The 12,031-nt window shown below is 38.3% G+C and overlaps 1 protein-coding gene across 1 annotated transcript in view; it reads left to right on the forward strand.

The window, feature by feature from the left end:
• Positions 1 to 8,752: 8,752 nt before the first annotated feature.
• Positions 8,753 to 12,031, forward strand: part of CSRNP3 (cysteine and serine rich nuclear protein 3) — a gene marked incomplete at both ends in the record, with an annotated part of 167,458 nt that continues 164,179 nt past the window's right edge. Inside the window, one exon of the mRNA XM_082630984.1 lies at positions 8,753 to 8,900. Within this exon, the coding sequence (XP_082487110.1) occupies positions 8,753 to 8,900 (148 nt within the window). The remainder of the gene's footprint in view (positions 8,901 to 12,031) is intronic.

The raw sequence follows: 12,031 nt of genomic DNA on the forward strand, positions 1-12,031 counted from the left end.
AGTCCCCATTTCATGACTCCCTGCACTGTGCTGTTCCATTATACTATTCTTCTGTTTCTGATCACACGCACATACAGGCGCACACACACAGATCATCATCATATAGTAAATCAATGGACTAATTGTAAATTAATGTAATTAATTTTTATATTAACATGTAATATAAATGTTAAATAATGTTTGTGTAAGAAAATATAGTAATAAGTATTTTACCAATCTCTGATACATATACCCTCTCTCAATAAATCCCCACTTTCTTGAGTCAAAGTTATTCAGCAACATTTGATTAAACTGTTCAGCAATATTTTTCTTCTGCTCCAGGTCCACTTTCTGCCATTTATCTTGTGTTGTGGTGAACAATTTTAAGTCATCATGTTTGGCAGAAGGCAATGCTGAATCAGCTACAAAGAATCTAAGGGTGTGTACTAAGAGTTAATGTACCCATTTTACTGGGGTTTAATATGTCTCAAGGTAAAGGCAAGCAGATAATACGGGACAGGTGGAAGTCCCAGTCTGCCACAGCAAGGTAGAACTTACTGAAAAAAGAAAGGAATGTCACGCCATGATGTAATGTCTGGGGAGTCTATAGAGAAAGAACAACTGCTAATAGCTAATATATCTTTAAATATGCTCATGTGTGTGGGGACTGTACTGTGGGTGTACATATATACCCCTTAAATGAAGGATTCAGTCAGCCAGTCAGCACATGTGCTTCTAGAAATGCATACTCTAGTACAAGCTGGGTATTCTAACTTGGCTAACCTATTAGTTCTTTAGATAGTACAGCCTAGTGATTGATGAAATGCATAATGATTGATGGAATGCATAATAAACTTTGCAGCTATACAGTCTATAGTTCAACTCCCAAACATGCTATCGTACTGCCTGTGTAAATGTGGGCAAGTTACTTAAGCTATCAGAGCCTCTGTTTCCCTTTCTGTGAAATTCAGTTATTATCTACCTGGGTGATATTGTAAAGACTGATAGATCCATGTAGAACATTTTTCACTACAGAATTTAAGACACAGTCAGGAATTGTGTGCAATTTCATTTGTTATAGTTAGTCATCCTTTTCTGTTAGTAAACCAAGAATGGAAGGAGCAAAATAATCCCCAGGGTTTTTAATGGCTTCCTAAATACTGTTCCTCATTAGGGGGTTAAAAAATTCCTTTTTTTTCCATATTAACTGCAGTTAACTCATTGGATATTAGCTGGCTAAATTAATACTGTATGAGATAGTAAAATTGCAAAAACAATTTAAGCAGTAAGAGACCATCAGGAGTCAAGGAAGAGTGTAATGATTAAAATATGATTTCAAGTGCCAAAATGCCCAGGTTCGGGTGCTGCCTGTAAGACTAATTAGCTTTATGACCTTGGCTCATCATCTAACCTCTCTGTGCTTCAGTTTTTAATCTGAAAATGACGTTAATAATAATGCCTAACTCCTATGCATACAACAAAGATTAAATAAGTTGATATATGTCGTATTGCTTTTCTATTGCCTTGCAACAAATTACCACAAATTTAGCAATTTAAACAATGTCCACTTATTATCATATAGTACTGTAGGCCAGAAGTCCTGCAGAGTGTGGCTAAATTCTTAGCCACAAGGCTGAAATCAGGGTCAGCACAGCTGAATGCTTGTCTGGTCACTCTGGGGGAAAGCCTATCTCAAAGCTCATACTTGTTGGCAGAATTCAGTTCCTGGTGCTTCTAGGACTAGGGTCCCTGTTTCCTCCTTGCTGTATCTGGAGCCACTCTCAGCTCCTAGAGGCTGCACACATTCCTTGTCATGTGACCCCTTCTATCTTCAAAGTCAACCACAGAGAATCTCTCTTGTGTGGAATCCTTCTCACCCTTAATTTCTGTTCTCTAAATTTAAAGTTTTATGTGATTAATTCAGACCCACCTGGATAATCTACCAGGTCGCTGATTTGGGACCAACATTATATATGCAAATTCCCTTTTCCATATAATGTGAACATAACAGAGTGATATTTCACCATATTCACAATCCTGGGGTTATACAAGGAGCACACACCAGAAGGTGAGCAATCTTGTATACCACCTTAGAATCCAACATAATACATACGTAAAATGCCAGAACAGTGCATGGCATATAGTAAGCATGATGTGTGTTAGCTCTTATTCTTACTGAATATATGAAAAATTTATAAAATTAAAAAAAACAGCAATGTTGCAGTAATGACAAGGGTATAGTGAAATGACATCCTACTGCACCATTAAAGACATAAATTGGTAGAACCTTTCTAACAGGTAATTTGGCAATGTGTACTGAAAGCCTGGTAATTCCACATCTAGGAATTCATCCTAGAGATATAATCAGAGATGTACACAAAGATATATGAAAGAATATGTTAATTATATGGAGATTTATAATAAATATTTTAAAAGAAACCAAGCATCTCCCTTAGAATTGTAGTTAAATATTATTGCATAGCTATTCAATGAAATGCTGTGTAGCCTTAAACACAAAAATGAAAATCAAATAAAAATAAGTGGTTTAGAAAATTATTTAATGAGAAGGGAACATGCTCATGTTATAAGTGGAGAAATTATAGGTTACAAAATTGCATATATAGTGTTAATCAATTAGTACTCCTTTCTGGAGTGTGAAGTGGCCTTTCGGCAAGACAGGTTCACTTGACAAGGGAGGGAATATACCCTGATGCTGTCTGTCTGGTCATGCCCATCCACCCAAAGAACAAGGGTATCCTCAAAAGAAGACTTTGTAGCATCTCCCCTAGTTTTCTGTCCTGTTGCCATTTATTCCATGCCTTAAAGAGAAATGGCATGCTCTCGTCGCTCACTTCTATTTATAGCCCCCCTCTATACTGAACTGACTAAATTACACTCTTAGTCAAGACTTTAGTGTATTGTTTTTGTTTTGTTTTAGCTATAATGCTAAGCATCTGGCATTCATAATACATACCAACAGAGGACATAGAAATACCTACAGTACACATTCTAACACTATAAAACAGTTACTACTAACCCCATTTAACAGGTGAGAAAACTTTGGCTCAGAGAAATTAACTCACTAAAGAACTATTTAAGAAAATGGTGAAACCAGGTTTTCAAGCAACTGGCTTCACCCTTTTCACCATACCAGTGACTCCTGGTAGTTCCTGGGACACTATTACATTTTTAAAAATTTCCCCAGAAAATTTTAATGGTTAGCCTCGTCTAAGTCTTACTGTAGGACACATCACCACTTTCCCTATACCTGAAGGCAAATTTGTGGTAACAGTGCAGACTGCTTTTTTCTCCTAAGCTTTTTCCAGCTCCAGGCTCTCAGGTTCTAAATTTTAAATTAACAGATGTGTTTTTAATTGGGGGATCCAGATATCACCACAAGTTCAGATTAAAGCAATTCATCCCATTTCCCTCTCAACCCAAAGGGAGATGTACCAAATTTCATAATCTTTGAAACTAGCATTTCTCCATAGATACTACAACCCAGGCTAATTTCTTCTACTTCTTGATCTTCTGTGACTTAACTCTTGATAAATATCACTGCCCAGATCTCTCAAGTCACCAAATTGTCCATTTCTCCTTTGGGGATTTTCTTCCATTCTTTATAAACTCTTTCTCCCATGTCCTACTTTCCCTTCATATCCCCAGGGCCATTCAATCCCCAGGGCCATTTCACTTTTATTCACATTTATTCTGCATCCGTCTCTAGATCCAACAATCTGTCCTCATTCTTGTTCTAGTCTTTGTCAATTAACCTTAGTAATCAACACAAGCCCATGGTTGTATCCCAGCTCTATAGAAGTGTCCTTATAGTGGGGGAATAAGGGGAACTTAAAAAAATATATATGGTTGTGAAGGTTTACTATTTAGTGTATTTAGGCTCTCTGGTGTCATATATTCATAAAATCAATCATTGGATACTTTATTCCGTAAAACTTGCCTAACAACAACAAATACTTAAGTTCTTGGGGGAGATCCATATAAACTCTGAACTACTATTTTTAGAAAAATAATTTCCATTTGTAGAAAGGGCAATGTACCCAACATTCACGGTAGTTCTGACCTCAAAATGACAAATTATATTTTTACTTTTAGATTCTTTTAGTGACCTGTCTCAATTCAGTTATTTCTCCTTACATCATAAATTGAACATAAAAATTAATAATTTATTTTCTTCCCCTACTCCTAAATGCTAGTAATCTTTTGTCTTTTGAGTGTCTTGGTTTGTATAAAAACATTCACTGTCGTTTTGAATATTTTAATTCAAGATACGACTCTGCTATTTGACTGATAAACAAAATTATGACTATTTTCATATTAGGAGCAGTATTAAGAAAATTGTATTATTTTATATACTTTTCAAAAGGAATTATTGGATATAGGATTAATAAGAATACTATTAGATAGATAAAGAGAACCTAAGTCGACTCCTTTTTTTTTTTTTTTTTTTTGCGGTAGTTGGGCCTCTCACTGTTTGTGGCCTCTCCCGTTGCGGAGCACAGGCTCTGGACGCGCAGGCTCAGCGGCCATGGCCCACGGGCCTAGCTGCTCCACGGTATGTGGAATCTTCCCGGATTGGGGCACAAACCCGGGTCCCCTCCATCGGCAGGCGGACTCTCAACCACTGCGCCACCAGGGAAGCCCATCTCCATTTTTTTTTTTTTGGACCTAGGAAACATAGGACCTTCTTAAGGGACCCTGAATTAGAATTCTAAAACTTCTGAGTTTTAACAAATATCATAATCTTTTAGGTGCTAGAAAATATAAATCAAGTCATCCATACTTCTGTCTGTTTGCTAACAGTTTCATCCAGCCATGTACTCTCAAAAGAGCATTCTGTGTTATAGGGTGATAATATTGTTTAGTATTGCTCTCCCTGGACTATGTGGCTGGGACAAACTCAATCAAGAACATTCATAGTAACTCTGTTCTCCCTTCCCACCTATTACTGCAGACATCTGAATGGGGGTAGCATCTTAATCTCTCTCACAATTTAACTTCTGCATGATCTCACTGTCTGTTGCCATGGAAATAATTGTAACATTGCAATTTTAGTACTACAGCCAGAGCACACTACAGTAGAATCAAACTGGCAGACACAAAGTAGGATGAATCTATTTTTCCTCTCTCCCTCTCTCCAAATATTTCTCATGCTTTTGGACATTTTTTCCCACCCTTTCTTTGTGTTTACTCAGCTAATTACACAGTTCATTCTCTCTTTACTGACTCTGTGCAAGTTTCTTCAAGGTCACCAGAACTAAAAGTATAAATGTGAGCAAATCCACCCAAATTATTTACATCGATTTCATACCAGTTAAGGAAAAACTTCCAAATAGCTTCCTATAACGATTAAACAGGGTACATCAACATTTTAAAAAATCCATCAACAGCACTCAGTTTTTAGGAGGTTTTCTGCAATTCTTTTAAAATCTCCGTAAGTCGCTTGAAGGTAAGAGAGACTCTTCAACCGATTGCTTTCAAACCAGGTCAACTCCAAGCCAGAATCCTATAACCCTTGCAGTAGCAAGTAGTAGTTATGGATTTTACTTTAAAAAAAATCTTGAATGAGTAACTTTAGGGAGGGTGGTGGATAAAATAGTTATTAACTCTTTGCCTCCATTTTCCCATCAATAAGTAAATCTTTGATAATGGTCACCACCCATATAATGCTTCTTCTCTACCAAATTAAAAGAAGTATTCCTTTAGAGTAATAAAGGAAAGCCTTCTTTTTCATTTTATTTGCCAAAGCAGTACCACAAAGTGGTAGGATATATCAGAATTGGTCCTATTTAAAACTTAACAGGAAAGGTGGCTCCCACCATCATCAAGTATTTGGTAAATTTAGAGACCAGAGATGGTTGTAGGTAAAATTAAGTAACCACATTACTTTGGGTAGCACTTTGACTTTCCTTCCCCTTCTAACTTCGTTCTAAATTCTTTCCCCACCAAAGAAACCTCTTCAACCCTCTGACTGGTCAGGTTCTGATTTTAACTGTTCATCTGAGCTGCCAAGTCCTCCTCAATTCTAGGACTTTTCCATTCCCCATCAAATCTACCTTTCCTTTACCGTAGGCCCTCTTTTTTTTTTTTTCTTAATGAAACAATAGGCAAATTCGTGGTCTTTTTTTTCTTTTTTCTTTTTGGCCGTGCAGCACGGCATGTGATATGTTAGTTCCTGGGCCAGGGATTGAACGTGTGCCCCCTGCAGTGGAAGCACGGAGTCTTAGCCACTGGACCACCAGGGAAGTCCAGAATGAGTGGTCCTTTTAAAGTACAAGTGAGATCTTATCATTCCACTACTTACGCCCTTCATCTCATGTAGAGTAATATCCAAAGTCCTTACTGACTCTACACAGTCTAGCTCCCAATACCTGTCTAACCTCATTGCCTACTATGCCCAACCCAGGACCTCGGCACTCACCACTCCTTTGGCCTGGCCTGCTCTTCCCCCAGATGTCAAAATCGCTGGCTCCCTTACCTTCCCCACTGTAACATTAGCTCACCAAGTAATTAAAAATGCAATGTTCTCTATCAGCCAATCTCTTAGTCACTATACCACTTGACTACTTATCTTTCTTCATAGTATTTAACTCTACAGGACATATTATATATTTAATTTACTTATCTGTTTATTATTTGTTTACCCCTTCCCCCATCAACACCCAGAAAGTAAGCATCGTTAGAGGAAGAAATTTTTTTTCTGTGTTTTTACTATATTGGTTTCTAGCGATAGTCACTATAATAGTCACTGGTTCATGCTAGAAGCTCAAGAGATGTTTATTGAATAAATAATAAGTGGCCCCTTAACAAAGTACAGAAAACAAATCTCTCTTCTATAGAATGGCACAGATATCTGAACGAAGACGCAGATTCCCTTACTCAACAATCTGAACTGGGATATATTAAAAGAACAAGACAATTGTTGTTTAGTGTTGAGGCTTTCAGGATACAGTATGGTAGAGGATGTTCTTTCAGAAGTAAAACGATATGCCAGTTAAGGATACTAGGAAGCAGAAAGTACAGAACAGAGGAAGCCAGTCAGCAGAAGGACTTGGAGCACATATGCCCCACAGGAGCATAGCTACCAAAACTGAGAGACTCCATGAGGTCACTGAGAGACACAATGAAAGTGGCCAGACTTCTTAAGAAAGTCACGCTAATCAGCTTGGTTCCTTATTACAGATAGGACTGCCATGCTAACTCTTGATGGCTTAAGATACTACCTCTCTCTGGTAGTATACTACCTCTCTTTGCACATGTATTGTGCAAGCATATTTTGTGAAATAAGTTTGTTCCCCCAACTTATGTATCTCTAGTAAAGGCATTTCAGGTATTGTGTTGGGCTAGTGGGGAAGAGAATGTTTTGATTCCTTTGTCTGTTGCCCCTTCCAAGTCACAGATCTGAACCATTCTTTGTTTATTTCATAGAGCCAATCCAAGAGGGGTTTTAAATTACAATGTAATCTAAAAACCATTCCTTTATAAGCAAAATTAATAAGGGAAAGGAGGATGGGGCATGTGAAAGCTAACAATGTAAAGGATTGCTTCTGAATATGATTGCGGCATTGGCCAGATTTTAGAGTGTGTTAAATTGGGATAGCATGGAGCTGAAATGACCTGGACTGAGTAGTAGCTTCCCACTTTGGCCTGGGTGTACACCTCCAGTTTGCCATAGTTCACACTGCTTACTCCCCACTGTCTCTTTGGTTGTGAGACCATTTATTATTGTTCCTATGCTATCATTTTCCTTCGGGTAGAAAAGTATTTCTTGATACCTTTGTTACAAATAACAGTAGACAAATGAGAAGACTGAGATGACTTCATGATTTTATTATATCTGACCCTTTTTATTCATTGAGGTTAACTGCCATTGTAAGAATTTGTGTTTGCAACAGCTGATTACCTTAAGAGTTACTTTATGGCTATGAAGAAATTATTACTCTCAGAGGTCTAATGACTCATCTAAATTGACATTAACAAATTTTAAAAAATGCATCAGGCTACCTCTGACTGGCTTTCACTGACCACGTTGATACAAGAGTGAAGAGACTTAAATTAATATTTTATCCAGCAAAAGATTTAGGACTGTGATTTACCCTGTATTAAATCTAGTCTGCCAACCTCTGTGGTATAGGACTCAAGAATTCCCTGTGGCTCTGCTGAACTGACTGGAAACATTATAAGGCATCTAAATTCTGTAGGTATAGCCATTCCTAGCAACCAATTTGATTTTTGATGGACAAAGAGCCCCAGGAAAGTAGATGCCTTTGTACCTGAGAAAAAAGAAATCCCAAGCAACATAGACATGCCCTAATCAGTATGCTCCGGGTATGACAGCATGCAAGTGAGTGATCTATTTCGTTCTGAACCCCCGCTCTGTCAGTGACAGTATGTGATTTACCAGAACAAATCAAATAAATATATTTGACTCCTGTATTTGACTCAAAACACTGAGCCATATTTCCTTATGCAGCCCTCTGAATTCACATTCTTAATTTTGACTTTTTCTCATAAAATACTGTTGTCAGAATAAGAATGCAAATAGCAATGAATCAGGGTAGAACTGTTTTCAATGCTTTCAAACATTGTGTAAAGAATGATTTTTGCATGGATATGATACTCTGGCGGACGTGGTTCAAAATATTACAACCCCCCAAAACAATTTGGAGACCTTGACTATGCAATCAGTGGTCAGATGTTTCAATGCTCTGTTGCTCCCGTTCCTGCTACAGGTACATGTGACAGCGCTGCAGCGATGAGTGGAATTTTAAAGGGGAAGTTGGAAGAAATTGAGGGCTCCGCACCCTGCTCCTCTGTGCAGGAATCTGATGATGAAGTTTTTAGCTGTGACAGTGCTGCCAGCGTTGATAGTGTCTATCTGTCCACTTCTAATCATTTCACTGGTGAGTATCTGAGGCTGTATTTCAGGTTGTACTCTAAATTGTGTTGTATGGTCGATTCTTGGAGTTTTTATCTGCTGGCTTATATCTGCCCCTAAGCTGTTTATCATAACAGACTTAATTTGCAAAACATGATACCATTTTGGTTAATTAAGTCTCAGTAGTTTACTCCTGTTTCTTTCTACAGAGTGAGTATGAGAGGCAGAAATGAGTCCAAACAAAGTTAAGCAAATAGCAATTGAAAATAATTTCCTATGTGTCTTCAGTTTTCTGAAATAGATTCATCTTTTCGAAATTAAATCATCTGAGCTCTTTTGAACATCTAATAATAGTCAGTGAGTTGTGGAATACTTGAAGTACTGAGTACAAAACATTCACTTACCAGGTGAGAAAACGGTGTTTGTTTTTAAAAGAATGCTGCTCTGAAATAAAAGCCTTGAAAACCCTAAAATTCTGTAGTCATTTGGATCCTGGTAAACCTCAGACCCAAGGCCAGGTTCATGCACTAGAGTAAATGCAGCTTTCTACACATATATACTTCTCCTAAGCAGTTCATGTGAACAACATCATTTAACTTAAGGTGATATGTTCAAACTTAAAATTGTAGCCATTTAAAGTTGCATTCCTTGTAACAGATGCTCATATGAAGATTTTGAAATAGGCAAATCCTTTCCAACATTTCCATGTCCACTCAACACCAGTCATTAGGAGACTGGTGATTTTCAAATTATGTTTTAGAAGAGTTTACATCATTCAAAGCAAAACTAAACAAGGTCAATAAAAACCCCTGGGGCATTTGTGTTTGGGGATTTTTCAGCTCACCAAAACACCCTTTAAAAATTCACACTCAAGGGGCTTCCCTGGTGGCGCAGTGGTTGAGAGTCCGCCTGCCGATGCAGGGGACACGGGTTCGTGCCCCGGTCCGGGAGGATCCCACGTGCCGCGGAGCGGCTGGGCCCGTGAGCCATGGCTGCTGAGTCTGCGCGTCCAGAGCCTGTGCTCAGCAACGGGAGAGGCCACAACAGTGAGAGGCCCGCGTACCGCAAAAAAAAAAAAAAAAAAAAATTCACACTCAAGTTTATACAGTGTGGCTCTGTGAACCCTCTAATTCCATTTTTAACCTTCCTCTCCATTTTTAACCTTTGTCTCCCTGACCGCCAAGGATTCAAAAGTTTGTTTGGTATTCATGAATTCTCCCTCATCACTGTTAGAAGGATTTAGAATAAAAATAGGTGTAACTTTATAGGAATGTTTAGCCTCTGTATTATTTATCTCTTGACTAAAGTAGAACTTATTTTTAAAGAACTTGTAGAAAATATAAAAAAAGTAAGGAGAAGATAAAGGAACACTTGGGAAAAGGGAGAAAACAATAGCTGTTTTGAGAACAAGATTCTCTAGTTACATAGGAAAGTTACTGTCAATCAATGGATTTGGGGGATAAGTTTTGTTTGAAATTTATCTATAGCTTTCTGTCTGTTCCTCTGACTGTAGCTTTGTGGTAGGCAAAGCTGTCACCCACCGTGCCTAGAAGAGCACTGAACATTGAATGATGCTTAGACTTCTTTATTGAGTGAACAGATTTTCAGACAATTTTTACACTTTTTTTGATAAATAAAAATTGTATATATTTAATGTGCACAACATGATGTTTTGACTTATGTATGCATTGTGAAATTATTATCACATTCAAGCTAATTAACATTTCCCTCACCTCACAGTTACCTTTTTTTCTTTTTTGGTGGTGGTGGTGGTGAGAACATAAGATCTACTCTTCTGGCAAATTTCAAGAATGAAATACATTGTTTTTATAATTTCAGATGACTTTTTTTTAAACTGGAGAGAATGAGTCTACTGGATGCCCTTATCCTTAGAAAAGCAACAGTACACGTTTAAATTCAAGAGTCTCAGGAACACTATTAAATTCCTTTTCTGTGTACCTTGAGAGTGCTCCTTCTCCAAGCCCTAGAGCACAGCAGGAGCTCCTAGTATTTCTCAACTGTTACCCCTGTAGCCACTCCTGAACAACACCATCAATCTAGACCCGGTTTCTTTGAGATCTTCCTACTCTAGTGCAGTGCAGCATTTTCCACACACCTGTGATATTTTTTGTTTTGTTTTGTTTTTTTGCGGTACACGGGCCTCTCACTGCTGTGGCCTCTCCCGTTGTGGAGCACAGGCTCCGGACACACAGGCTCAGCAGCCATGGCTCATGGGCCCAGCCGCTCCGCGGCATGTGGGATCTTCCCAGACCGGGGCACGAACCCGTGTCCCCTGCATCGGCAGGCGGACTCTCAACCACTGCGCCACCAGGGAAGCCTTGTGATTTGTTTTTAAACCTTCAGCATGCTTAAACCTCCTCCCTCCTGTCTATGCTTCTCCTAAAGTTACAAATTGACTCTCTCCTGGAAAAATCAATTGCAGGCCTTCTCTATGCAAGGTGCCTATTGATTTCTATAGCTTATGAGTTCACAAAGTACCTATAATGTTCATTTAAACACCATCAGGTCTTACAATTGCAGATCAAAATACTTTCCAGTTGAAAGTAATGTTCTAGTAGTGTACAGGGGTTTGAAAAATGATAGGCCAGGCACTTGTTATGAGCACCTCAACAGTTCCCTGTAGAGTAAAAGTTTGAGTGGAGAGTGGTTTTATTTTGATAAAATAAACTATTTGATAGCTATTTTGCTATCTGGTCATAACTTTCCTGCTTCATCACCATGGCACGAGTCTATGGAGGAGGAGATGTCTGTTGTGTACAGAGGAGACAGCAGGCTAGTGAAAGCGGCCACGAAGTTTGATTAGCTCTTCCAGCTACTTTTCATTGCAAATATTCAAGGGTTTTGAGGGAAATATTCACCGATACTCCTCTGTAAGGAAACAGTGGTATGCATCATTGAGCACCTTGTAACTGAACGTGTGAGGATAACAACGATTTGGGATAAACGGTGGGGAGGAGGGGTAAAAAAACAAAAAGATGGAAATGTGACAGTAACAGGGTGATTTCCTGTTACTGTGGGTTATTCTTAGCCTGATCTCCAGTACAAAAGCTTATTATTTTATAAAATTGGGCAAATTGAGGAAGAAAATGCATTTGAATTTTTTTAGAGGATCCAATGATCTTATATATGAGTAAG

The sequence above is a fragment of the Mesoplodon mirus genome, assembly GCF_964341445.2.
Source record: "Mesoplodon mirus genome assembly, chromosome: 8".
Lineage (NCBI taxonomy): Eukaryota > Metazoa > Chordata > Mammalia > Artiodactyla > Ziphiidae > Mesoplodon > Mesoplodon mirus.